Raw genomic sequence first — 27,947 nt, forward strand, 5'->3', positions numbered from 1 at the left:
GGGAGGCACAAATAGCGTACCATAGCACCGAGCTCATGTTTCTGTCTCTCGGACTACATCACACACTACACAAATATAAAAGCAGGCCCCTTCACCTACATTACTGTTATTTAATTGCAAGATACCTCCGCTTGTGATTATAAATTGATTGTAATTAGCAGGAGTAAAAGGCTGAAAATACAATCAAATTGTAATGTTATAAACTTTATCTTTTATACATTCTGTTCCCTTCTTTGGAATTGTTTGATACAATTTCAAGTGGTATGGAGATTGAGAATTTATAACATTATAGGCTGGAAAAAAATGAATGAATCTCTCAAGATCCCATTATTTCAAGCAACAGCTGAAGTCTTGGATTCAAAGAAATCACAAAATATTTCAAACTATGTTGTTTATTTCATATTTCTGCCGACGCATACAGCAACATAAGACCTTGTCAGATGCAACACATTGCACATACAGTACTGTTACCTCTGCTCGAGGCAGAGCTGTACTTTAGTTACAGTAGCTCAAATACTCAAGGAATCACAACAACTCACAAGAAGCTTAACACAAAAATCTCTCACACAGTTACACATACACAAACAGAAGGACAGATACTATTCAATAACGAAAGCAGAGTTTGAGAGTGAGCTGAACTGTGGTTATCATGTACTGTAGCTCCTCCACGCAACAGACCACAGACTTGGACCTTGGATTTCAGCAATGCTCTCTTCATCATCTCTCTGGACAGGGCAGACAATCTAGCGTGGCGTATATATTTTATGAGTAATGAACACACAAGAGGCCCAGGAGGGAAGACCTGCTCAGATGGGGTGCCTGAAGTTCTGGCCGGCAAAACGGGCCTTGTCTCCAAGCTCCTCTTCAATCCTAGAAGAGAGAGATGACTGTGTGCTAAAACTGAGTGATAATAAAAATCAGGAATATTGTGACTCCACAGAGCAATAAGCCCACATCTAATCTGTTAAAAACGTACTTTAAAAGGGTTTACTTCGTCATGAGGAATGCAAATATGTTTTGGGGCTTGACTCACCTGAGCAGCTGGTTGTACTTGGCCAAGCGCTCAGATCGGCAAGGTGCACCTGTTTTGATCTGAGAAAGGAATAATATGACATGTCTCTTTATTAAGATTTGATTTTAGATAGGGCAGTAGATAGAGAAGGAAATTAGGAGAGAGTGGGGAATGACATGACAGAAAGGAGCCACAGGTCAGGCTTGAACCTGGGTCACCTGCTTGGAAGACTACAGCCTCTGTACACGTCTGATGCCATTAGTAGCTCAGACCAGTTTGAATTAGCAGCTAAAAATCTTCAAAATACAACAGAGAGATACCTGGGAGTTAAGGGTTTACCTGTCCAGTGCAGAGGCCGACCACCAGGTCAGCAATGAAGGTGTCTTCTGTCTCTCCAGAGCGATGGCTGACCATCACACCCCAGCCGTTGCTCTGAGCCATCTTACAGCTAAAAGAAAAAGACACAAGTTAGCCCAATTAGCCAGAATAGACTAGACTGGCATAATGGTAGCAACTGTGAGTGCACAACATTGCTGGGGACACTCACGCGTCCAGGGACTCTGTGACAGAGCCAATCTGGTTGACTTTAAGCAGCAGGCAGTTGCAGGACTTTTCAGCCACACCCTTGGCGATGCGTTTAGGGTTGGTGACAGTGAGGTCATCACCCACAACCTGAATGGTAGTGCTGGCTGTGAAATTGGCCCACGCCTCCCAGTCATCCTGGTCAAAGGGATCCTCGATGGACACCACTGTAACAATGGAAGGAAGGTCAGGAGGAAGGCGAGAGGGATGTTATGGCCTTTCATTAATCAGCTGTTAAAAATGTGTGGCCATTTCTGAGAAAAGAAATGTGAGCCAAAACATAACATTTGTGGACACAGACAGCATAAACACAAATTATTGATAATATATTGAAATTTTGAATGGGTGCCACAGTCATGTAACCGATCCACACTGATGCAGAATTTAGAACGCATCACTAAATAATTAATTTGATGGTTTTGTAAAGCTGCTCTTCATGCTTTTCCTGGTCATGTTACACTAAATGAATCTTTTCAATATCCTGAAAACTCTACATCAACTCTAAACAATAGTTTTCAAACAAACTCACCGGGGTAATCTTTGACAAAGCTCTTGTACAGGTCAGCCAGCTTGTCAGGGGAGATGTAGCGGCTGGGATCATCAGGGGACTTGAAGTCCAAATCGTACTTGCCGCCCTTATAAAACTCGGAGGCAGCCACATCCATACCAATGACGATCTTGTCGGTGTAGCCTGCCTTGGCGATGGCATTCTTCAGCAGCTCCAGAGCTGAGAAAAAAAAAACACCACAGTGAAAATATGCCCCAGGCTATTGGTAGGAATTCAAACCATTAATTTAAAAATGATGGAGTCACTGCAGAAGAGCGCTTCGCCATGGTATTTGCCATATCAGCCCCTTGACCTGACACTGGAGTCAGAGGCTGGCAGTCAAAGCTTTTGCTACTAAGTGGAGGCCTTAATTTAGAAACCATGTGTCAGCCTCAGAGTGACATGATAAGAGAAGCACTTCCCTGGAAGGTCTTAGAATGTAATGCTTTCAAGACACACTATAACCATTTACCTACGATCTACTCTTTCATATAAAAAAAGGAAAATCTCAAAAACAGTGTATTAAAATAGTTACCATGCAGACGGTCTCAATTTCATGTTTCACCTCACCTTCCTTGTTCTCCAGGATGTTGGGGGCGAAGCCTCCCTCGTCTCCCACATTAGTGGCATCCTTGCCGTATTTCTCTTTGATGACATTCTTCAGGTTGTGGTAAACCTCAGCACCAATGCGCATGGCCTCCTTGAAGGTGCTGGCTCCGACAGGCAGGATCATGAACTCCTGCATGGCCAGCTTGTTGCCAGCATGGGAACCGCCATTGATGACATTGAAAGCCTAATGGGAAACATGGGGGATTGGCTTTCAGCATAACTGAATCACAGCAGAAAAAAATACATGTTCTTTGGATCCAAAATTATTGATGTCCAAGATCTTTGAAGGAACAGTATGTAGAATTGCATGCTAATGTTTACATTAAAATATGAACATTTAATAAAAAAACGGACTAAAATCATATTTATCATTTATCACTTGAGTACAAACATTACCTCAAATATTTCCAAAAGCCAAAGCCAGAGAAATCCTTTATTTTATAGTTGTAACGCGACGTGTCTTGTTGGCGGCCGCCATGATAGACACGAAATGTTGATCGTTGCCAAGGAAACACCGGATGTTATGTCAAAGACCGCTACATAAGCTAGCGCCACCTGCCGCTGAGAGCTGCCGTTGTGTTGCTGTATGTGCAGCTGTGATAAAAACCATCCTGTAAATTATACCTGGATACATCGTCAGTAGACATATTGTCTTTCTCAGGTCTATTTGACATTTGATTTGTATTGATTTCACACAGCAAGTTCATATCACTCCCATGATACCCTACGAGCCTCGACATCATCTTTTGTTATTGTTTTGATTGAGAGGCCCCTAACGGCGGATTTTACAAACTGTATGTTTAAGTGTAAACAATCTCTTTATTATAATGCTCACAGGGACAGGGAGGATGACTTCAGCATTGCCAGCCAGGTCAGCGATGTGGCGGTAGAGGGGAACACCTTTCTCTGCAGCACCAGCCTTGCACACAGCCAGGGACACACCCAGGATGGCGTTAGCACCAAACTTAGCTGAGGGAGCATAGGGACAAATACTTATTTTTTCTATCGTCCTGTATGGCATATAAAAAGCAGTCATTGATTCATCATCAATTCTATCAATACTGCATTAATAAACATTGTCTTCTGATCTCTATATTCTTCACATGATTTATTTTTAAGACACTTCTTCAGACTGATGAGGAAATCTGTACTTGTAACCCTGCTTACAATGAACACATAAACCAGATGTGTCAAAAAGGCAAAAGCTTCAACCAATAAATTCATCACTCAATGTCTGACCAGCGACAAAAAATATATGAACACATTTAGATATTTGCCATCAGTCATTGTTTTACCATAGCGTAGCAGAGAGTAGACAGAACTCTACTTTTAAACATCAGGATCAAAACGAATGAGTGGAGAGTGATACTAATATGGGCCAACCCAGTTCGGTCCATAAAGCAACAGCTTACACTTGTTTTCTGTGCCATCCATGTCCAGCATCAGCTTGTCAATCTTTGCCTGCTCCAGAACGCTCACATCCTGGATGAGACAAAGGAGACAACTTTAACTGTACGTTCGAAAGCATGAAAAGGTCAGCTGGGTTGAAATTAATCGATTAGTTATCAACAACAAGCTCCAGTCATGTTAGAGTTATCACAACATTTAGAGATATTCTGGTTATTATGCTTTGAAAGTAGAATACAACACACAGCATGTTAGTTTAATTTTAAGTCCTCTCTCTTATTATGAAATCATTATTTTAGTCATTTAGAGACATGTTACTCAAGTTTCTGTATAATAGTTTTCCTTTTGAATTTTCAGGATATATGAAGAATTCAACCTGATGAATTAATTTTTTGTGTTAGCACTGTAATATTGGGCAAACAATAAATGGTCCTACCTTGCTAACCAGTGCAGGTGCAATAGTTGTATTGATATGATTTACAGCTTTAGAGACACCTGCAACGGACAAGCAGACCATGACTGACGCAGACAGAAGAAGACCATGCAGAGCAGGTGAGACAAATGACCACAGAGCGACTCGTTCTGTCCTTCAGGATGTGTTAACGCTAAAATGTTATTCGTTTTATTCTTCTGAGATCTGTTACACACTGCAAAGATTAGATGTTCTAATGCAGACACCATTCCTCATGCTGCAATGCACACCAATATCCAAAGGCTGTCGTCACACTTTATTTACCTGGTTACACAATGCAGGGGCCAAGAAATCATTAATATATTTAACTGCTCTTTTGACCCCTAGTAGGAGGAAGAAAGATGAAGGGATGAGAAATGAGGAGGGTAGAAAGAAGACAGTTTTTATAGAAGTGTTGAAATGACGTGAAAGGAGAGCAATACAACAGAGGGAAACAGAGAGGTCAGACGTGAATTAATGCAGAGGCCGTACCTTTGCCCATGTAACGTGTCTTGTCATTGTCACGGAGCTCCAGAGCCTCATAGATGCCTGTGGAAGCACCGCTGGGCACTGCAGCTCTGAAAAGACCTTGGAGACACAGAGGACAATTTTCAAACGTCATTTCCTGAAGTGCTGTGTCATGGTAGCAAAGCACATTTTGATGTCTGATGAAATTGCTGTTGTACCACATACCATAACTTTGAAATATAAATAACTCTAATCACCTCTAATCTGCAGAGCCAAACATGTAATAGAGCATAGAGAACTACACTGGCTGCTTGATATTAAAGCAGAAATTGTAGGCAGAAAACACGAGGGGAATGACATCCAATCAGCTTAGACATTTTCTTACACAGTTACAAATGCACTCTGCTAAGTGCTACTGGTCGTGCTGCAGATGGCTGTGATGTAACAGGGGAAGACAGGCTGCTAACTGAGCATGTGCAGTGCATCTATGGACGGAAGCCACACCCATTTATAAGAGGCTGGCCTTTAGGGAGTAATGTGAGCTGAAATTTGGAATAAGCAAAAATCTATTCTGTATGCTCAGTGGAGCGACAGGCCTGATGCGGGTCTCAGGGGATTTAAGGCTTAGGACAGGAGGACAGACGCCGTCATGGCCGTAAGTTCAGACCAAACAAATCATCTGCATGAAGACATTACCTGGCTGCAGATGAAGAGGGACGATATCACCAATTCATCAGGAAGTAAAATCTCCTTTATATTTCAGCATTGTGTGTTGGGACGAGTACAACACAACAACTCCTCTATAAAAGTAGAATGTGCCGACTGCTCTAAATGTTTTTTTCAGATTATCAAAATGTAAAGTATAAACATTTCTATATTATGACTTTGCAGAGGAATTCAACATTAACAGCCGGTGCACTTGTCTGTCTCGTTTGCCAAAACTACTCAAACTACATCCTTCTATCAACGAGCAGAGAAGGAGTCAGTGAGGGGCAAAGCTGGTTACATAACATATTACAATAACCACGACAGACGTGCTCTGGGTGCAGCTCACTCGCTTTGGTCCAAGCTGTTAATGATGCCTCTGCTGGCTCTGTTGACTGAAAAGAGAATCTTTTCAACAAAATAAAAAAGGTGCAGTTTACAGTAAACTGGAGCACAAAGCGTCCATCGAGAAAATGACTGGAAAGAAAACAGAGCGGCAGAAGTCCAGCCTGTGTATTCAGGGCAGTGAAGCCCGTTCCCTCTCTTCCATGTCAGTGGTCAATCAGGCTGGCTCATTAACATTCCCTGGACATTTCATTGGGTTGAGCTAGTCCTTTGTTAGAGCTCTCACAACAGAACAGCTCCATGTAAAGCTTCAATTAGTGCTGAGTCATTAGTTGATTGAATAAAATGATGGCAACCTTGGCAGACGTGTCAAACGTTGCAGGGTTTAGACGCTTTCTTGCATACCCGATTAGTCCAGCAAACAGTACCATTAGATGGGAGAACCTTGTTGCTTCATTTATCTAAAATAAAACTACATCTGGAGTTTTCTGTATGAGCCATCTGTGCCCTCAAACAGGAACCATTACAGTAAGAGAGTCCTGGAGAGAAAGTGTGATATTACAGGGGCTATTTTCACACATCCACCATCTGATCTGACCCACCCAGAGTCCAGAGATGGCAACAGTGTAGTGCAACTAGACTGGCTTTACCATCACAATCCCCAATGTAACTCACTTACTAAACAGGAAAACACAAATCATTTTATAAAAATAATCTCTTCTGCTGGACTTAACTGTAAGACTGAAAACGTCCAGTGCACATTAACTATAATGTAAGGAGTTCAAAAAGCTAGAAGGTCAATGCAAATCATGAGCACAGTTTCGAAGCTACATATCGTACATTCAAATCATGAATAGAAGCCATACAGTACCTTTCTTGGTGTAAAGGTCGACCTCCACAGTGGGGTTGCCACGGGAGTCAAAAATCTCACGGGCGTGGATCTTCAGGATGGACATGGTTCTGGATCTGCAGATGAAACAATCAGAAAAAGAAGGTGTCAGTAACGTGCTTCTCCACAAGCCATGCAGAGACGCCAGTCACCCTGCGCTCTCACTTACTGGATTAAAGCTTCTGAATTGAAAGGTGAGTGGGCCCAAATTGAATGCTCAATGACTCAAAGAGACCAACATGTGATGAACTGAAGAGCTGCCTTGTGGTACATGTGCTGGCTCGGCGCAGGACCTGGACCAAGTGATGCGGGCTGATTCGGATCACAGAGGTATTTGTCACAGAAGAGGCGTGGCTTATGCAGCAAATACAAAAAATCTGCAGGTTCATTCAGTTTATTTGACGTTTCGGATTGCAACACCTCACTGAGAACAACTTGCAAAACTCAAACAGTAAAGCAAGACCTTTAGATAACGGTGAAAACCAGCTAGAAGCAACAATAGGTGGCGCAATACATGTTTGACTTCTTTTTGTTGAAGTTACACTGAACTGATATGTGTTAAAGACCGAGTCATGGTGTATCTCATGGAGCCTTTATAAATCTCTCTAAATCCCAGTAGTTGAGGTCACAGAGTTTTTTTAAAGGCAGACAACGTGGCCCTGGCATGCGTTATTGATTGTCATTTGTTTTATCCAACCTGCCCTGAATCTATGCAGCAGCCGACTTGACTACCCACTTTAAATGCATGAGTGAACTTCTAGTTCAGTCTGCGAAGCATTACAATCCCCTGGACTGAAAGTCTGTGTGGAAACTCGCTCCAGGACACAGCCAAGAGGCAAAACCCCCTAAAAGCTCACACAGACCCGGAACTTCAGCTAAATGGAAATATTTACCATCGACTGAGACTGGGTATTGAACCGTCACACTTTTTGATGCCGACCAACATGTGTTGGTCAGTTTTGTTACATATTGTCACTTTTCAAACAAATGATTATTATTCTTAACTAGACTGACCCAGATTGTAAATAAAACAGATGATCTTCTGTGATGTTAAAAATAAACCATGTAAATAGTATTCAAATGAAGATGTAGCAAATACCATCGAGACTGAAATGCACACATTTCTTGAAACATCACCTTCTCTGTAACAGAGGCACCAAATGTTCACCTCTGATGCTCATTGCGCATCAGTTGAACATACGCACATCATTTAATCTAAATGAATATTTTGAGGGTTTTGACTGTCTTGAAAAAAAAAAAAGCTATTTAAAGCGTTTCAGGTACTAACTTACTCAATTGTACAAAATTAAAATTGTACCAAAAAGAAAATAGGCTGCAGACATATCAATGGATATAAATTACTGCACTAACTTTATAATCCTACACGCAGTACAGTCCATTTCTTTTCCTTTTTTGTTTGTTTGCTGTAAGATCATGGCAATTTGAGGGCAAGGAGCTAATGGCAGCACAAAATGGCAGCCATGGATAAATAAATAATAGAGGATTGATACCTGATAGGTGTGTAGGTATGTTAGTTTGGCTAAAACCCAGTAAGATTAACTTGGGGTCTGCCAGAAAACAATATCTGAGTGTTAATGAAGGGTATTCATTCATAAAAACATGCATCTTTGAAGTCGTAATGAGGTCTTAGGATACTAACTGAAGGAAGTGAGGATACTAACTGTTAAAGGACACGTACATTAAGATGTGTAAGACAGAGACATGACTAAGAACAAAGAGAAAGGAAACATTGAAGCTTTTTCTATCTTGCTTCATTCAGTAATTTTCCTGCACCGTGGACACACCCCCACGTCCTGCTGAAATGCAACTGGTAGCTCACTGTCTGTTTCTTAAGACTGCAACATACACTGACCAACTTTAAACAACAGGGGCACAAACATTGGTTCTTTAACACATTTAAAAGACGGTTGGAAGTCGGACCTGCAACATGACGCCCCTTTCCCCACACACCCTGCAGTTCTAAATGGAGTGACATCTCGCCAGCTGACGGCCTGGTTTAAAAATAGACGGTGGGCTACAAACTCCATCCAGCAAATCGCAGAAGCATAAAGTACAGAATAAAAAAATAAAAATAAAACATTTGAAAACATGAGGGCCTACCAAACCAATGAAAGCGTTTACTCTAACACAAGGACAACACTTTAAGGTTATCGAAGAACACAATGTACACACATTTTAAAACATACAACACGTTTAGTATAAACACCATTATCTTAGAACGTATAATCTGTCTCCCTGTTCTAGGTTGCATTTTGAAAGATGAAATAACGGTGACAAAGTTACCTTTTCCACCTAACTGTGTGCAAGGAACGGTGCTGTCTCTCTCGTGCGGGCAGGCAGAGAAGGCGCTCGTGACGTTTCGGGCTCAATGATAAGTGGACGGAATCAGGAAGGAACGAGCAACAGAGCAATGCTATTGGCTAGGACAGACTCACGAGGCAGTGTAGAGCGAGGAGAGATGCACGTTCACAATTGGGAGTCAGACTGACATCAGGCAACGCATCTCTTATTAGGCCAATGATGATGCGATTTTTTAAGGCTTTGTAAAAGCATGTTTTTAAAGAAATGTAACGTAAATGAAGAAGTTTGAGCTGAATTGTTGGAAATCAAGTATTTTTTTCGTGTGAAAAAGTAGCCTATGGGGCAGAATGCGGAAAGATGACGCATTGTGAGTGGCCTACGTGCAGAGAGGCAGGCAGGGGTTTCCGATGCAGTGGTTCGTCGTTGGTCACATGTCCTTTATGATCACGTTTTTTTTTTTGGCACTGACTCTTTCATTCCCATCAAGAATTTAAAAAATGATAGGAGAAAAGGGGTGCGTGGTTTTCCTACGGGACCAAACATTTTCATGACAATAATGTACCGTAGGTTGTAATAGGCTCTGCGGGTAAAATATGTCAACATTTACAGTAAAAAAAAAAAAAAAAAGCTAGGAAAAAGGGCCGAAATAAATATCAGTATCTTGTTATGGCACAGCCTGATCCATTGCATTGCATATTCTGGTCTTCAAAATGATTTCAAATCAATTTGAAGTGTGCACCACTCATCCGTTCGGATATTGCATTAGTGAATCATAGTATTCAGTGAGTAGTGGGTTTCCCCCTAAACGTCTGACGTCCGCTGCGTAATGCAGTAAACGCAGCATCACCGTTCGATGCTGGAGCTACAGAGAGATGGACCTCTGCTGCAGTGACCTTGAGACTCTGTCGGTCATAAATACAACTGCGCCACCTGCTGGTCATGTGCTTGAAGTAAAATAGCATGCACTGTATTCATAATGCAACAAGTGAGGTTTCCTCCAACAAACGTATCCAGATTTGGAAGGAGTTCATAATCAATAGAAGGATAAATAATGTAATGATATAATACGACCCTTAACACTGCAGTCACCAAGAAACATAGCAATCTCTAAAAAAAAAAATGTGTAGAGTCAGATATTGAATAAATTATAGTTTTACTTGACAGTTTTTGACTGACATGTCAAAATGTCATCTATATGAAGGGCTAATGCTGAGCTATAAAAGGCACACTTCCTATTTATCAGTAGGTTGCATGCAGCATTTGAGAGCATAAACCGATGGCGGGGACTGGAAATGAAGTGAAGTAATAATTACATATTACACTAAATGCAAATAGGATAGTAACTTGTGCACAGTACAAAAATTATGTTACCTGCGACACCTGCAAATATGGACGATTTAGGATTCATTAGCATTAAGCAACATGTAAAATACAGTATTATCAGCATGTTTGTAGCAAAAACTAATCATTTAACCCTAAACAGCTGCACACACAGGCCTCCTCGAACACATAATTTGGGCAGAAAACAGGCCTATTTTTTTCAAATAAACAATCAACAAAGCTTTCAATATCAGGTATACTTTTTAAACAATTCATAGTAGTTTTGAATAACCGCATTTTTTAAACTGCTTTGGCTGGTATTTATCTTCTGACCTTCAGGAAACAGCTGCAGAACATCTAGAACATGATTAACAACTTACTTACAACTGCAGACACGATTATTTGTCGTAACAGCAATTCATCATCGACTCACTTCAAACGGGGGAACTGATGGCTTGTTTGAAAGACGGCCACACAGGAGCAGCAGTTACTGCACATACCACAGTATTTCAACAACAACTGTTCCATTCATGGCAGGAACACATTTGTTTCACAGTCTTCCCCTGTTACCCTTTGGGGGGTAGCACTGGCACCAGTGGTGATGTGTTGGGGCCCTAGGCAGAAATTCATTGGGGGGCCCTCCAACCAGCGTTAATTATTATTTTCGTCTCTCCTTTTTCACTCTCTGACTGATAATTCTTCTTCATTTTCCTTTATTGACAATTTTTGGTTTTCACAGTAATGATGTTTGCAACACTAAGCTGGGCATTGAGAGTGAGTGCTATCAGATGGGGCCCCCTTATTGAGGTTTCCTACTGTCATTGCAAAATCTACTCATTTTGAAGTAATATTGTGGTTTAAGTTTGTAAGTAAAAAGCTGCTTTGCTGATTTGCTTGCCTCATCCTGCTGCATGTATTTGAGAAACTGGGTCTATTTGAGTTTATCTCTCTATATGAAAGTTCTGTATTACTCAGGTCATTCTCACCAGCCTGTGACTAAGATTTTGGCGAAAGTTTTTTTTTTTTTTTTTTTTTAAAAAGGCACACTCATCTGCTCCAGTGGAGGTTCTTACATGAGTCAGGCTTGGGGTGGCTTCCAGGTGTGAATACGTCCACCATGTAAGCAGGACATTCAAGGACAGAGCAGTCATGCTCAGTGGAAGCAAATAAAGTAAATAAGGACATAAAACAATCATTCTTTTCATAGACTTTGCATTACCTGCTGCAAATTCTGAAACTAACAACCAAAATGTTGTGATGCATACAAAGAGACCTGGGTCACCTCATAACTACCTTATACTCTTTCACATTAACATGTTGTTAGAAGTAACTTAACTTCCCTCGTTTAAATGAATTGTGTGGTACTGTAGGTTACTTTCAACATCAATAGTTTTCCACTTTGACTTGTTTGAATTGAATCTAACATAAAACTCAATTTTATCCAGTTTAAGTTGCACCACTGCAGTTTGATTTCATTGCAATGGACAAGAAAACCAATATTTACGCACAAAAATGTAAGTTTGGATGAATAGATCTACAGCTCGGGCAGTAGATTGATGCAATCAGTATCACCTTAATGTGCATAAAATAAACTGATTGAGTGGTGCATAAAAGCTAAAAAGAAAACCAAAAAGGAGAAAAGAAAAAACAATAGAGGATATAAAAAAGTCAAAGCAACAGGGAGCAGAACAGCAATTGTTGAATCCAAGTGTTTGAAAAATTCCCTTATTTCATGTGAAGTAACACATTTAATAAAGCAATGTAATGTAACCAGAATGCACCCCTGAAGAGATAGATAATAACGTCAACATATTTAAAAATGTGACAAAGATTGCACCTTAATAAGAGGAGTTTCAAGTAGCGAGTGTAAAGCGTCAAGAGAAGTGATAACCATAAAGTAAAGAAGAATTCACATCTCAGAGTTAAGAGATAATGATGTGTGAGAAAGACGTGAACGTGTTGTTCAAACATCCGCTGACAATAAACCTAGACCACAGTCAGTTAACATCAGAACAAACATGTTGTTAACACATCTTGTACAGGTATAAGTTCTTTTGATTCAATGTTTCCTGTTGTATTGATTTAGTTTTTTTATAACAGCCTTTGTGAGTTTCCTTCCACCTTTAATTACTTTTCTCCTGGTTGATAGAAGCCTTAAGTGGGTGAAAAGTCATGGTGATGTGAATCGGCCTGTTGAATGCTTCGCCATAGCACATCAACAGGAGGAGGAAATTGGAAGAAGATACTCATTAAAATGCCAGACAGCATTGTAAATGTGACATTAAGGGCTCCCATCGAATGTTATATCTGTGGAATATGAGCTGTTTTTATTTGAATGCATGTTGCAAGATAAGAAAAATCGACTTTATTGACTTTCTTGTGACAGAACCTAGCTCATGACTTGATTGTCTTCAAACATTTTTCATCTTGTCTTATGTAAGGCCGTCACATGACTCTGTACATACATGCAGTCTGCAGCTGAATCATAACTCAACATATGTGTCCACTGGGCCTGCCCTTACTTTAGTAGGACTAATTATGTCATTGAAGTCCCCAGAACCATAAAAACTATGATTGTCCTCAAGACAAAGATAAACCCAGTGATTTACTGAGGGAGAAGACAGCTCTGGTTCAGACTAAGTGCTGGTGGATGAGCACCAAGTGGCATAGGAAAGTTTGGTTTATTAAAGATCTCAGATTGTGCGCGTGTGTATGGAAAATCTTCTCCTGTTAATTAACCCAAAAAAGTTTAGTTCTTTTTCTACAGCTTACTTTCTAAAGCAGTTTTATACAATAATAATAATAGCAAACACAAAAACTACTGGTATCAATGAGTACAATTAACAAAAAACACTTAAATCCAGAGAGGAAGGAACAATGAGTTTTCTTAAATCATGGGCAGTTCTTTGATAACTTTGTAATTCCATCTTATCCTCAGTACCTCACACCCACGAACAAAAACAGTTATCCAACATTGTGAGGAACTTTTAGTGTCAAGTTATAGGCCTATCTTTGATCTTTTTGTGGAATGTATTAATTTTTTATGTCTGCCTACATGTCCAAGTAATTCTAACAAAAAACTTGCAGCCGTTAACAGTGAAATGTAGCCTCATTAAGAATATTCACCTTGCTAAATGCGGGACAGAAAGGCCTATATTGCAACATGCAATTAAGCACTGTTAAAAGCACCCTGCCACTTGCAAATCACAGCATCCAAATCTTATATACTTGGAGCCACATTATATTGCGTTTGTTTGATCAATTCATGTTGAAATGTGATAGATTATTTCCTGGATGGCACACCATTGTAAGCATGAACCTGATAGAAAAAAGTCCAAAATGTCAGCAACTGTTCCTTTTTTACCATTTGGTATAACAAACAAATGATATAGCCTAGAGTGTGTGAGTTCACTTATGTTAACTGTAGGCCTATGCTCACTGCTATGTAAAAAGGCTATCAATATTATCTCATTATTCTTGACAATGTAATTACGTAATACACTTTCATTCATATGTGTCGCTGAAGTCATTGGTTTCCTCTTGGCAAACTGCACATAGGGACTACACACCTCTGAGTTCGACAGCTCTGGCATTCATGGTTGAGACATGTTGTGACTGGTGTTCAAAACAGGTGATTCCGGTCATAATGAAGCCTGCTTTTATTGACTGCCACTAGCTCAGGTGTTTTTTTTATTTTTTTAATCGTTCTCAAGAAAGTGATTTTTTTTCAAAGGAATCTGGGACTTTCCGAGATTACAGATTAATTTGCGAAAGCAGTGACATGACTATTTTACAAAAAATACAGGACTTCGTCTCTTTGTCATGATATTCCAAAGTAACTATTAAACTTGAACTTTTGCCCTTAAATTCAAAATGACTAGACCTGACATGATTATCTGTAGCTTGGAAGAAAATGCAGAAAAACCCTAAAATCTAAATTAGAAACATGTTCAAGATAAGGCAGATAGCCAATAGCCTATGAGTTGTTCCCTGTAACTTCGGGGCTGCTGGGAAGAGTCCTGGGCGTTCACAGCAGACTTTTCAACACCTCCCTCCACTCGCAGTTTAAATGTTGAGAGGAAATCTCCGTGAGCTGCCAGTTTGCCTGCCTTCTAGAAGGGACAGATGGACGCAGCGATGAAGTTTTTCTCTGTGTTTGTCTCTGCGGTTTTGGTCTTTGTTGTCAGTGCGGGGATTCCTAATGATGGAATACATTGGACATACTCAGGTAGGTTATATCTTTCAAACAAAGTAAGTTATTTTTTTTCCCAAAACGGAAGTTTTATTCCAAGATTTTCACAAGAGGCTTGGATATATTGGTCTCATGCGTAAAACTTGTGCGTAAAATATGCGAATTTGTTCAAGCCTAAAAAAAATCAATTGAAACGCACTTTTTGAGTTTCTTGAATGTCACGAGAATAGCCTAGTTTTTTAATTTGATTTTTTCCCCCGGATTTTCTGAGTGAATAGCGTTACATTCGGTAAATACCTTCGCTGTCAGTGTGGTTGCATCAAGCGCGTGTGAAAACAGTCGGTGACAAACTAACAATTATATGCGACTGCATGTCTAAAATAATTTTGGAGTGAATATGATACTGTTGGAAAAAGCACATCAGCAGCAACATTATCCTGTTGAACAAGTCCTGTGCGTTCCACTGGAGCCAACTGTGACCTGTTGTAATACTTTACAAACAAACACCAATGTGTCAGTGTCACTCCCTAAATAAGCAAGACGGCGATCATCATTTTTTGGTTTTTGTATTTCTCAAACAGAGGGAGCTTTGGACCAGATGCACTGGCCAACCAAGTACCCTGCATGTGGAGGTAGGAAGCAGTCTCCAATCGACATCCAGCGGCGCAACGTGAGGCACAACCCAGACATGCTGCAGCTGGAGCTCAAAGGGTATGATGCTCAGACAGGGAACTTCCTCATGTCCAATAACGGACACTCCGGTAAGAGAACCCAGCTTTATTTGTTGAATACATTTCTTAGACTTTAGTTTTACTACCGTAAATTCCGGACTATAAGCCGCTACTTTTTTCTCACACTTCGAGCACTGCGGCTTCTACTCCGGTGCGGCTAATGCATGGATTTTTTATGGGGGACAATGAGCTTCTGCCGCAAAAACATTTGACTTCGTCACGTCGGATCTTAATATCAGTCATTTTGCGCTTCATGCACGCACCCTCATGATGGAAAACACACGGAGAAATGCATATGATGCAGCTTTCAAGTTAAAGGCGATCGACCTGGCTGTCAAAGAAGCTAACAGAGCTGCTGCACGTTAAGATGACACTGACAGCGACAACAGAGACTGAGGAAGTGAGTAATGAAGTCATTCTGAGGCAGTGAATGGATGGACTTTTTCTTGTGAAATATATTACGGTCATCTTTTTCTTCAGCCGTGTTACAGACACCGTCGGCTAGGCTTCGTATTGTAACGGTTCATGTTGTAAAGTCAGTAGTTGATAATGTGTTCATAATTCCGATTATGTGGAGAGTCAGTGAATGCACCAGCGAGAACGTGTTGAGTGGCTGTATGAGATAACGCTGGGTGAGAGAGTTGGATTGTTACGGCAAGTTATGTGTTGCTCTCTGCTGTAAACGGCGTCGTCACGGCCGACAGTGATCGGGTTATTAAAAGTTATTATTTGAACGCTCTCGTCGTCCTTTAACGTCCGTACGGACGCTACAGTATTTGCGGATGTTACCGGTAGCCTACGTCTGTGTAAATAGCTCTTGTTATAGCGTGGACACCTGCGGCTTATAATCAAGTGCGGCTTATATATGTACAAATACATTTATTTACTTATTTTTAGCCGGTGCGGCTTATATCCAGGTGCGCTCAATAGTACGGAATTTACGGTAATTGTTAGTTACCATGTCACCGTTGTTAAATATTTTAATGTCTGAATTTGAAACCTCATTTTACAGCTGACCATTTAAATGTAAAGAATGTGAAACACTTGACTGTGAAAGGTTTCCCTTTCATCTGAATTGTGTGAAACCCAGTCAACACTTTCCAAAGTTGTGCAACCCATCACAGAGATCACTAAGCTTGCCACATGTTTCCGTAGAGCACCATTATTGCTGCTTGGCATTGATTAAATTACGCAAGTTTGTATTACTTCACATCCACAACATGAATTTGACAGATCAGCTGTAGCTGAGTTTATGTTATATGTTATCGATTACATAAGTCAGCATGCAATCTGATACCCTCTGAAATAAAAGCTGATGCACCTCCCTAATTCCTGTTTCCCTGACATACATTTTGTAATTTCTCCATTAGTTCAAATTGACCTGCCTCCCACAATGGTGATCAGCAAGGGACTCCCTGGACAGTACACAGCTGTGCAGATGCACCTGCACTGGGGTGGCTGGGATCTGGAGGCCAGCGGAGCAGAGCACACTGTAGATGGTATCCGCTACATGGCAGAGGTTTGCTTTAAAAAGCTCTTCTAAAAAAAGAAGTTTGTCTTGATAAAAGAGAGGATGTGCCAAACAAGCTGGAGCACCAGTGTAGTGATAACAGGCTTTAAATACATAATGCAAACAACGGCTTATCATTAAAAGGTTGCTCTTAAATACACACATGCAGTGTCCATATACAAGCCTAACCACAGTTGCATGTAGCAGATGATTATGTTTAAAATGTTTGTCTTTCTTGTGAAGTTGTGATAGGGCCTTGACATAACCTTTCTTTCATTTCCTGTACACCTTGTCTTTCAGCTTCATGTCGTCCATTACAACTCTGACAAGTACAAGAGCTTCACTGAAGCCAGAGATAAACCAGACGGGCTGGCAGTCCTTGCCTTTTTCTATGATGTAAGTACACACACTTTTTTTCTTCATGTCTTCTCTGCTTTTTTACTATCTATCTATCGATCTATCTATCTATCTATCGATCTATCGATCTATCTATCTATCTATCTATCTATCTATCTATCTATCTATCTATCTATCTATCTATCTATCTATCTATCTATCTATCTATCTATCACTAGGTTTTTCAAGAGGACCCTGACACTATAGAAATCTGGTTTTTTTGTGAAAATGTATCATCAAATTCTGTTGTCTTGTATAAGTTGAGATCCAGCCAGATTCAAATGCTCTATGAAGTGTTCAGTTGAATGCAGACACATCGAATGAGTTCTTGTTTACAGAGGAAATGCTCTGGATGTTGGGCAGTCTGCGGCTCTCTGCTTTAAGAGGTCATCGCTGCAGCAAAACCACCAACGGCATTCAGAGTGGCTGAGGGTTAGAGCTGAACTCATGTAGTGACAAGCGATTCAAAGCAAGTTTAAAGTGTTGTTCTCATTGGTAATTATAAGTTTGAGTTCATCATTTGGAAGACATCTGGTGGAGAAAAAATCCTGTGTAGAGAGATGTTCAGACAGGATTAATTGTATTTAGAAGAGAAAAACAAAGATGAACTGTAAATAAAAACAACAAGTGTCAATTTAAAGCATCCCTCAGCTAACAGCCTGACATTCAGGCTCTGCTTTGTCTTTAACAAAAAATCCAAGACGGTGTTGTCTCATGGTATGCAATAAAAGAATCACTTAAGATATCCAAAGTGCATTTACTATTCGTTTTTACCTGATTATGTTTTTTGTCCCATATGTAGGGCTGAAGCCAGGATAAAGCAGATTTTAAAATCTACTTTTGTGGAAACATTGTTGTACCAATAGATAAAATAAATCTACAGGGGTCACCAAAAAGTATAGAAATTCTTCACAGGCGCTAATAGTCTTCACTCACTTATTTTAAAATTTAGATGCATTTTCAATGGAAAAATTAAAAATTTTAAGTACTTGTCTCATTACTTGTTCTTCCTCCTGCAAAAAAAATGCTGCTCAAATTTATAAGGATAGTAAAGCTTATATTTGAGAATTTTCGTAATTTATTTATACACTTACTTCCATTAAGACTTGATAAATGATCAAACACATAATTTGAAGAAAATATAAAGTAACATCTCTTAGGTTAATAAAATCTATGACAGTTCAAGACTGAAGCTTAAGTGTTTGCTGATTATTAATGCAGCTTTGGCTTTCTTTTAGGATGGGCATTTTGAGAACACCTACTACAGTGACTTTATCTCGAACCTGGATAAAATCAAGTATGCAGGTGAGTGACTGCACATAACAATTTAACATTGCTGAGTGTTTCAGTCTGACGTTGGTGATGTAAATGTGATCTTGAAGGTCAGTCCATGAATATTTCAAGCATCAATGTGCGCGCCATGCTCCCAGAGAACCTCAACCACTTCTTCAGGTACCAGGGCTCCCTCACTACTCCGCCCTGCTACGAGAGCATCCTGTGGACTGTGTTTGATACTCCCATCACTCTGTCACACAACCAGGTACAACATGCAGGAAGGGTTGTGTTTTAAAAATAAGAAATAAAGCAATTAACATGTAATTTATGGACACTCCATGTCAGTATTTTGAGTAAGCCATCTTATTTACAACATGTCATACTGTTGTTTTCTTTACTCCTCTGTTATGTTCAGATCAGGAAACTGGAGAGCACTCTGATGGACATTGACAACAAGACTCTTTGGAATGATTACCGCATAGCTCAGCCGCTCAACGACAGAGTAGTGCAGTCTTCTTTCCTACCACGCCTTGGGAAAGGAAGTGTGTAACATGTTGTGACAGTGTGATTACAGAATATAATTAACTCTCCTTAGCTGACCAAGGTCTGAGTATAATCCTTGTCTTTTACCTTCATTTTTTTTGCAGCTTTTTGTCGGCAGGATGAGATTGAATCCAAGCTCCTTAAGATCGAGGGTCTGATTATGTCTCTTGGAAAACATGTGACGTCAGGTGAGAAAGCGTGGATTAAACTGCTAATGATAATGTGTTTAAGTAGTCATATTTACCGTCTCTCTTTTTCCTGTGTAAGGTCGAACTCGTAACTCAAGGCCTACAAGATATGGTGAGCCCTTATTTCATTCCCTTATTTACTCCAAAATAGATGCAGATTTCTCTGCCCTTTACTCTGATTATTATTTCTTCCTCAGAACCTCGTGGGCTGTTCCCTCTAGTGCTCCACTTCCAAGAGAAAAACTCAGGTGGTTATGCTTTGGCCCGCCCCAGCCATCCAATGGAACTGGATTCCTTCACTGTCTGCATGCACCTACTTCCTCTGCTGGAGGGCTTACATACCGTCATCTCCTACTCCAGCAATGGCATAGAGAACGAAATGGCCGTCTCCATCAGCGAGGAAAGAGATATAGGAGAAGTGGGCCTCTGGATCGGAAATGAGTTTGTTAACCTGCCGCACAACTTCAAGTCCCACGAGTGGGCAAACTATTGCATCACCTGGTCATCGCACACTGGCGGAGTGGAGCTGTGGATCAACGGCAAGGTGGGGGAGCGGCGATACCTGAAGGGCGGCTACAACATTAGTCCAGGCGGTGTGTTTATTCTCGGCAGTGACCAGGATGGATTACTGGGAATCCATGCCAAAGCCTTTGAGGGTATGATGACCGATGTCAACGTGTGGGACTATGTCCTGACCACAGCAAACATCCGGGACCAGATGTCATGTGAGAGGAACAGTACCATGGTGGGAAATGTGTTCAGCTGGGGAAACACCAAACTCAGCATGTATGGTGGGGTGCAGCTGGACACTCAGTACAGATGCTCTTGAAGAAGATCAGCTGATTCTGATCAATTAAAAAAGAAAAGAATGGTAATGTGATGATTTAAGTTTATGTATCTGAAAGTCATTTATAAAATGCAAATTTAATCTTTTTACTTCATTGTATCCATGCATCAACAATAAAGTTTTTCAAGTGACTTTTATGTTTGATTAATGACTTATATTGCACCATAAGCTACAGCGGTTTTGCAAAGATTCCTTTTAAAAATAGACAACAAAGTCTGGACTAAAACATTTCCAGTGCAATACAAGCCTCCCCATAGTGCACACTTCCTTTGTCCTGAATGCTCTCATTTGTCTTCAGAAGGCCGTGACCCTCTCAACATCCTCCAGGTTTTCTTTGCTCCCTTTCAGTGTCAGATCCCCGTCACCCAGTTTGATCTCCACTTTGTTCCTCTTAGCAAACATCTGGCAGATCTCCAGGAAGGTCTTGTTCTTGGTCTCAGGGACTACCAGCCAGATGTAAACCAGTGTGACCAGACAGACGATGGAGAAAATGATAAAGCTGTAGGGGCCCAAACCGCTCTGTGAAGATAAAAGGAGGAAAGGAAATATGATCAGACTGATCAAATTTTAGAAACACTATGTTGGACGTAAACACAAGGCCGATTTGCATGCTTCTTTGCTGGTCAGAGCCTGATATTCAGACAAACGCTTTTGTGCTTTTTTTGTTTACAAATGCACAACTGAGCGGAAGATTAGCAAAGTAGAAAGTTTATGCTTTTAACAAACACTACATTTCTCAGTGAACTGGAAAAGATACATACAATGGCAAACTTCTTCCAGTAAACAGGGACTCATGTTTGAAAAAGAGGAGACTGAAGATATGACTCCTAAAGAAGAAAGCCTTCTTAGATCAACAATTCATCTTTGATGTGGTTTTCTCCCAAGAAAGGTTAAAGTTCTTGGTTTCGAAATTTTGTAATAAATTGCTTCATCACAGTTAATGACATTTGTTTTGGTATTTGGCCTTCAACAGGCGGGTTTGTTAAAACAGGTCGGGCTTTTTAAATAGGAAGCAGCTACGAACTTTCAAACGACCAACATATTGACAACAACGCTAAAAGGGTAATTTAGGAAATGAATAAATACATAGCTTCCTGAATAAAGGAACTACTCCGCTTTTCAGAAAACGTGTCCTCAAATAGGCAGTTTGGAGATTTTCCCTTCATGACATCACAAAGGGCAGGAACCCCTCCCCCTGGTTTGTGACACTCCTACAGCTAGGTGTTTGTTCTGCCCTCTCACTCTCTATCAATTTCAAAATAACACACTATACGGAATCACAATCGTATTTTTCATCATTATGTGAAAACAGGCCTTGAAGTAACAACAAAACATCTTCAGAGAGACAAAGCAACATGTTTTTGCACATTTTGTCTCTATTCCCGTGTATGTGAAGAAAACTAAAACCTAAATTACCGTATCACATTGAGGATATTACAATCAAAACATCTGTACCTAATTACATTGTAAAATTAGAACATCCCATCCCAAAATTTATCATTCTTAGTAATTGTGTGACTGACCTCTAGGAAGGGAAAGATGAGTCCAACAGTGAAGTTGGAGAGCCAGTGGACAGAGCCAGCCACCATAAAGGCAGCGGGCCGAGCTGACTGCCTGAACATCTCAGTGGTTACCACATAAGGAATGGGACCTGCAGAACATGGATTGTGTTGCACACAACAAAAACATATGAGACACATCATCAGTCACTCTTAAACAGCTGAGTGCAGCTTTACAACATATATCATTAGATGTCTGCTCCCATCCAAACAACACTTGAGCTAATAGAGCACTCTGTGGTAATCAGTGTGTGGGTTAATAACCACTGGCAGGGTCACACTCACTGGGTCCTATGGCATGTCCTATGACGTAGATGATGACACAGGTGATGCTGATGTAGGGCATCCATGTCACGCTCTCCTTTCAACACAAACCAATAATTGTGTAATCATTAACCAGTCGTATTGATCCTTTAAACAGGAAAAACATGCAGCAGTTTGTGTTTAATGAGAATTATTAACAACACCTTTTTGTAGTCCTTTCTTTTAACACAGCTCCTAAGATTACAAACATACTTATTGATACCTTTCTGAAGCTTCTTTAAATAAGGTGAGATTATAGGGTTGATGTGTATGTACATGGTTTGTGGTTACTCTCTAATGGCAAGTGTGTGTTCATGGGTGGGTGACTGTGTGTTCATGTCTCAAAGTTCTTATGACCCCAGCAAACAGAGACGTCAAGTCATCAGACAATCTTCAAATACATGAATTTGTCTCTATAGTAATTATATGTTTCAAACTTAAGTGTTCTCTGAGAATGTTTTTTCTTTTAAATCTTTATCAAACAGAACTGTGTGAAAAAACAAGGAAACATGTCTCACAATAGTAGCTCTATAGAATACTACTCACTATAGGAAAAACAAATCTAATGGATTCATTATTTTACCAACATGTTTAACATTAAGTCATTAAAACCAAAATTACAATCGTAGAGCCGTCATGCTTCAAATGAGTGCTCAGAAATCAGGATCAGCTTAATTGGCCATGTATGCTTACACACACACACAATGAAGTTGTCTTCCGTAACTGTGCTCTCAATGTACAAAAAGTAGGACTGTCATGACTTTGTCTTCTTTAGTTGTATTTCAGAATTTAGATTTGTTTATATTGTTTTAGTTCTCATTGTTTTAGCCATCATTGTTTGCTAGTTTGGTGTTAAATGTTACCCGTATTATTTTGTCATCTCTGATTACGGTGTTTCCCTTGTGTGCTTCTTAGTTCAGTCTTCAGTGTTTCCAGTTTTATTTTTTCATTTCATGTTTTAGTGTCTCTTGTTACTTTCTTGAGTTCTGTGTGTCTTCAGTGATTAATAATTTACTTTGTAGTCTCCCCAGTGTTTCGTCTATTTTACTCCTGCCCGTGTGTTTCCCTCCTGTGTTGATTGCCCTGATTGTCTGCACCTGTGTAACTAGTCTCACCTGTGTTGATTACCCGTTTCTATTTAGTCTCTGTATGTCTTCCTCCCTGTGTCAGTTCATTGTCAAACGTTGGATGTGGTGTTCAGTCGATTAGTGTCAGTTGTAGTTGTGATTCCTTGTACTCCCTTTTTTTCTTTATGGACTTTGGATTGTTATTTAGTTAGCTTGTTTTGTCTCTTGCCTTTTAGTTTTAAAATAAATGTTTTTTGGTTTTCTGCAACTGGGTCCAGTACCTACCCGTCAGCTTAAGTTAAGTCTCTGTTAGGGAGCAACTGCCTGGTCTTGTTTTTCAAACCATTGGTATGCTCTATGAGTGTAACACTTATACTGTAAGGCATGCTGATACCAGATTGAAAGTGGTTAATACAGTATGTGGGCAGCATCCTTGCAATTATAAGAAGATGCCACATTTCTTAATAAATAATGTGCTATGCATATGTGGGGATGTTTACTCTACAGTAAAAAAAAACTTAGGCGATGTAGTAATTGTTGAAATAAAGGTGTTTGCTCTACTGTCTTTCTTCAACCAACAATGGCCTGGAGTTGCAAGCCACAGAAACAATATCCAAATGTCCTTGTTTCAATTTATGCACAGAATCCAAAATTAATTTACTTTACAGATGCATTTCAAAATACCATTAAATCTTAGTTGTTTTTTTTTTTTTTACCAAATCCTCATTTGACTCCAAAACATATCACCTGACCTTTGGGTTGAGAAATACATGTTTTTTGGGGGGGTGTGATAAACCAGTAGAGGGCAGCAGAGAAGCATATTGAGAGTAAGAATCCCTCGAGTGTTTCTACCTACCTGGAAGTTGAGCGCTACAGTCAGCAGCACACAGGCTCCACAGCAGATACCAAACCCACAGAGGAGGAGCAGCCGTCGTCCTGAGGCCTCCACGATGAAGACCTGGTAGTTAGAAATCCTTTATTAAGAACTATCTGCTCCTTCAGGTATTATTAACCAACATACTGTTGTACTACTGCTGCTGCTTCTCTCCAAAGTTTTAATTGTTAGTAGCTGTGACCTAAGTGGGTACCTACAGCAGCTATGGTCATGAAGACATTGACTGCTCCTGTTCCCACTGTGACAAACTGGATATCATTCTGTTTGACCCCTGCAGTAGCATAAATACTGTCAGCATAGTAGTAGATCTGAGAAGAAAGAGAGAAACACATTATGGTCAAAAATGTAGAATAGGATTTCAGAACAAAGTGAATACATCATGTCTTGATTCTTCATCAACTTGATTCAAAAACTATTTGATCTACAGCCAGAACAGAACCAGTTGTTGTTTAATGGGGTGCATGTCTAAAATAGAGTCAGTCTGAGCATTATTGGGTCACAGACAAGGACAAGGACAACTGTTACGACAGGGATGACTCACCGCGTTGACCCCCGACAGCTGCTGGCCCATGTTCATGATGATGATAGAGACCAGCTGCCAGCGGAGGGAGCGCTGGGACAGCAGGCTGAGCACCGACAGGTGGCCCTCGGCCTTCTCCGACTGGTCCTCCAGATGCATCTCTGACAGTTCTGCGTCCACATCGTCCCAGCCACGCAGACGCTGTAGTGCTGATAGTAAAACACATACAGAATCTTTTTATCAATCCATTTCATTTAGGAAGTGCAACATTACAATATCTAGTATATTTATATTAACAGAACCAACGTAATTCACCAATGAGCAAGCACTTGCCAATTGTGGCAAAAAAAAAAAAAAAAGTTATTTCATTTTCGAAAATCTAAAGCAGACTCAAGTGAATAGCCGTCTGCGGCAACTGGATGAGACAAAGAGAGAAAATATTCTAGTTTATATGGCTAGCTTCAAAAGCCTTTTCCTATAACTCTTAACCTTACATGGCAGTTTTACCTTTCTTTGCCATCTTCTCGTCGCCTTTTTGTATGAGCGTGTATCTGGGGCTTTCTGGGAAGAAGGGCAGCACCAGCAGCTCTAAAAGCGCAGGAATGCCGGTCAAACCCAGCATGAGAGGCCAACCTGGATTCAGAAGGGGGGAGAGAAATGTCCTTTAAAAATAAACTGACCTTTAACCCCTGATCCAAAAGACATGCTTCAACTTCCAATCAATGACGCTTGGCCTATCATCTACCTGTGCTGTTGCCCAGTATGTTTCTGATGCCAAGCACTTGTGCACAGAGGATGCCGATGGTGATGAAGAGCTGTGGAACAATGCCAAGGGCTCCCCTCAGGTTTTTGGGAGAAAGTTCCCCCAAATACATGGGCACCACATTGGATGAGAGACCTGCACATTAGAAGAACTTCAGATACAATATGAACAACTCCTCAGTTTTGATATCTCAGAAATATCTGACCTGCACAAATGCCCACTATAAACCTCGCCACAATGATGATCTCATATGACATAGCGATCTCACTGACTCCCATCATGACAGCCGGGACGATGGAGAAGATGTTGTTGAAGAGGAGAGTGCCTTTCCTGCATTTAGAGATATATTAGGTCACCATCACACTAGCAATTTGAACCCTGTCTAGACTGTGCCTTAACAAAATGAGGCAAATCCACTCTTAGATGAGCTTGTATCATTACCTCCCTAGTTTGTTGACCAACGGGGCCACCATGAGAGAGCCAAAGAAGCCTCCTAGTGGGTACATAGACACAGACAGAGACCACAGCAGGGTGAGGAAGTTGTCCTCCATAGGTCTTCCATGACGTTCCAGGTAAGTGTTGTTATAGAACTGCTTCATGAACTAACAGGAGTAGAAATATATTTAGTGATACACTGCCTACTACATCATATTTTCAGTAAAAAAAAAGATTCTTATTTTTTTTATCTTTGGATACCAGTGATGGGGAGTTGATCACAGCTACATTATAACCATACTGGAAAGATGAACCGAATGCAGATATGAGTGTTGTCAGAGCCAGGACCACAGTTAATCTCTGTCAGGGAACATCCGTGAAACATCTTGTTACAACACAAACACAATCCATCAGGATTATTTGCTCGCTGTCACAAAACAGATGACACAACCTCGGAAGTAATAATAACACCTGGTGTGGAACTCACCCCTTTCCTCTCTTTGAGCTTTCCCCAGCCCTGTGTCTCCGCCATGGATCTGTTTGGACTTCACTTAAAGAAAATAACTCACTTTGTTTAGACCACTTCACTGAATTCTGCCTGACCTTTGAACACAAGTTCAGAGAGCGCAGCGGAGGTTTACTGCTTGGCTTTGGTAACCATGATTTGTTGCTGACTGAGCTCTCTGTGTCAGAAAGTTTTGTAGTGAGGGCATATCTTTATTTATTTTTTATTGCATTGTTTTTCATTGGAAATACAGCTGTTATTAAAGGCAGGAGTTGTCTTATCATTAAAGCAATAAAGTTTCATGCGTGTCTTTATTGTACCTGCAGCCTAGATCACAGAACAACTGTTTGTCATTACAAAATGAAGACTTAATGCAGATGACACAACGACAGGTGGTATGAATGCAGATGCAGACCCAGAGGGAAGTTCTATTATCAGTCCTTTAATACAAAAACGGGTTCAGTACATGGGAGGTCAGATGAGCAGACAAAATCCAGAGGAGCTGGCAAGGCAGGAATCAATAAACAGGCAGGAGTCATACACGAGATGTGTAAACAAAACCAAGAGGAGCAGGCAAAGTAATACATGAGATCATACTAGAAAAACGCTAGGACTAGGTACTCAAAGGAAACACTACGAACTGGCAACATGAGAGAAGACACATGAGGTTTAAAAAGGGCAGACAATCAGGGACCACGAGACACAGGTGCGGGTAATCAGGAGTAACAAGACACACGTGCAGGTAATTAGGGTGGGGACTTGACATACAAGGTGAACACAGGAGGAGGACCTGGAACAAAGAGACACGGGTAAGTAAAACAATAACAAACAATGTAAATGTGACAGAGAACACACAAAACAACTTAACCCGGCTGACTCCTGTCAGCTGAAATCATATAAATAACTTTGAATATTGATAACTGATAAACTGCAGACTTACAATAGACAGACTTATAATTGAGTTGTATTGTATTTGTCCTGCTCTGCATTGTCTATTATCTTAAGAGCTGAATTTATTTGTTAATGTGACGGCCCTGAGAAAGTTTGCTCTTAAAATGGGATGCCATCTAGTAGGTGACATCTACTTCAGGGATGCCTGCAAAAACAAGACTGCTCGTGCTGGTGAACAATAAAAATAAAAGTCAGGACTATGAGAGTCTTGATTTAAAAAAAATATTTAATTAACACTGATTTAGTTTTATGAAAGTCACTTTTTTAAAAACTCTTTAAAGCTTCTGGAGGAGTTCTAGCTCGTTATGAAACAGAATTGAACTGATAGTGATTCTTCTTTATAACCAACAACAGGAAAACAAACTAACAAACAAAGAAAACAGACTATTTCTATATAGTTATGTGTATGCCTGTTACAGTAACACTGGCATATAAAGAACAATGAAGAAACTGCCTTTAAGAAGAGTGTTATAAATGATACATATGACAGGTGAAAGAAAGAAGGATGAGTTGGGGGCTTTTTTGGGAGAAAACACAATTTTTCCAAGGGTCAGGAAATGGATCAGCAATGATTTGTTATACCTGACTTTGTCTAGAGCTTTGAATATAT

General features: G+C 40.3%; 3 protein-coding genes across 5 annotated transcripts; 1 reads left to right on the plus strand and 2 right to left on the minus strand.

The window, feature by feature from the left end:
* Nucleotides 1-376: 376 nt before the first annotated feature.
* On the minus strand, nucleotides 377-9,435 carry eno1a (enolase 1a, (alpha)). 3 transcript variants are annotated; one of them, XM_079358778.1, is made up of 12 exons: nucleotides 9,320-9,435; nucleotides 6,998-7,092; nucleotides 5,101-5,196; nucleotides 4,594-4,652; nucleotides 4,163-4,232; nucleotides 3,586-3,719; nucleotides 2,712-2,934; nucleotides 2,124-2,321; nucleotides 1,560-1,761; nucleotides 1,352-1,460; nucleotides 1,034-1,092; nucleotides 377-870 (listed from the first exon to the last, which is right to left on the minus strand). In XM_079358778.1, exons 2-12 carry the CDS (start codon nucleotides 7,080-7,082, stop codon nucleotides 807-809), a joined length of 1,299 nt encoding a protein of 432 aa, XP_079214904.1. In that variant the 5' UTR covers nucleotides 7,083-7,092; nucleotides 9,320-9,435; the 3' UTR covers nucleotides 377-806. The 3 variants fall into 3 exon arrangements, with proteins under 3 accessions (XP_079214904.1, XP_079214906.1, XP_079214905.1); XM_079358780.1 differs by lacking the exon at nucleotides 4,594-4,652 and adding an exon at nucleotides 4,894-4,952; XM_079358779.1 differs by lacking the exon at nucleotides 9,320-9,435 and adding an exon at nucleotides 7,185-7,231.
* A 5,304-nt stretch (nucleotides 9,436-14,739) lies between these two features.
* On the plus strand, nucleotides 14,740-20,471 carry ca6 (carbonic anhydrase VI). The gene is made up of 10 exons (XM_079358862.1): nucleotides 14,740-14,885; nucleotides 15,431-15,610; nucleotides 16,951-17,099; nucleotides 17,391-17,486; nucleotides 18,725-18,791; nucleotides 18,869-19,026; nucleotides 19,177-19,303; nucleotides 19,409-19,492; nucleotides 19,572-19,604; nucleotides 19,690-20,471. The coding sequence occupies exons 1-10, from the start codon at nucleotides 14,783-14,785 to the stop codon at nucleotides 20,319-20,321; spliced, it is 1,629 nt and encodes a 542-aa protein (XP_079214988.1). The 5' UTR covers nucleotides 14,740-14,782; the 3' UTR covers nucleotides 20,322-20,471.
* Nucleotides 20,472-20,509: 38 nt separating this feature from the next.
* On the minus strand, nucleotides 20,510-26,805 carry slc2a5 (solute carrier family 2 member 5). The gene is made up of 12 exons (XM_079358863.1): nucleotides 26,369-26,805; nucleotides 26,143-26,241; nucleotides 25,888-26,048; nucleotides 25,652-25,776; nucleotides 25,429-25,581; nucleotides 25,191-25,316; nucleotides 24,705-24,892; nucleotides 24,361-24,471; nucleotides 24,125-24,226; nucleotides 22,184-22,259; nucleotides 21,863-21,990; nucleotides 20,510-20,858 (listed from the first exon to the last, which is right to left on the minus strand). The coding sequence occupies exons 1-12, from the start codon at nucleotides 26,411-26,413 to the stop codon at nucleotides 20,634-20,636; spliced, it is 1,539 nt and encodes a 512-aa protein (XP_079214989.1). The 5' UTR covers nucleotides 26,414-26,805; the 3' UTR covers nucleotides 20,510-20,633.
* Nucleotides 26,806-27,947: the final 1,142 nt, after the last annotated feature.

Source organism: Symphodus melops, assembly GCF_947650265.1.
Source record: "Symphodus melops genome assembly, chromosome: 13".
NCBI lineage: Eukaryota > Metazoa > Chordata > Actinopteri > Labriformes > Labridae > Symphodus > Symphodus melops.

Bases quoted from the DNA above. Each gene is read 5' to 3' on its own strand.
- slc2a5 (XM_079358863.1), bottom strand. From the start codon at position 26,413: ATGGCGGAGACACAGGGCTGGGGAAAGCTCAAAGAGAGGAAAGGG. The intron at 26,049-26,142 runs GTATCCAAAGAT...TACTCCTGTTAG, and splicing joins TGATCAACTCCCCATCACTG to TTCATGAAGCAGTTCTATAA. The intron at 25,317-25,428 runs GTAGATGATAGG...TTCTGAATCCAG, and splicing joins CATACTGGGCAACAGCACAG to GTTGGCCTCTCATGCTGGGT.
- ca6 (XM_079358862.1), top strand. From the start codon at position 14,783: ATGGACGCAGCGATGAAGTTTTTCTCTGTGTTTGTCTCTGCGGTTTTG. The intron at 17,100-17,390 runs GTTTGCTTTAAA...CTTGTCTTTCAG, and splicing joins GTATCCGCTACATGGCAGAG to CTTCATGTCGTCCATTACAA. The intron at 19,304-19,408 runs GTGTGTAACATG...TTTTTTTTGCAG, and splicing joins ACCACGCCTTGGGAAAGGAA to CTTTTTGTCGGCAGGATGAG.
- eno1a (XM_079358778.1), bottom strand. From the start codon at position 7,082: ATGTCCATCCTGAAGATCCACGCCCGTGAGATTTTTGACTCCCGTGGC. The intron at 4,653-5,100 runs GTACGGCCTCTG...TGTCCGTTGCAG, and splicing joins GACACGTTACATGGGCAAAG to GTGTCTCTAAAGCTGTAAAT. The intron at 1,093-1,351 runs GTAAACCCTTAA...TTCCTTTCTCAG, and splicing joins TCGGCCTCTGCACTGGACAG to ATCAAAACAGGTGCACCTTG.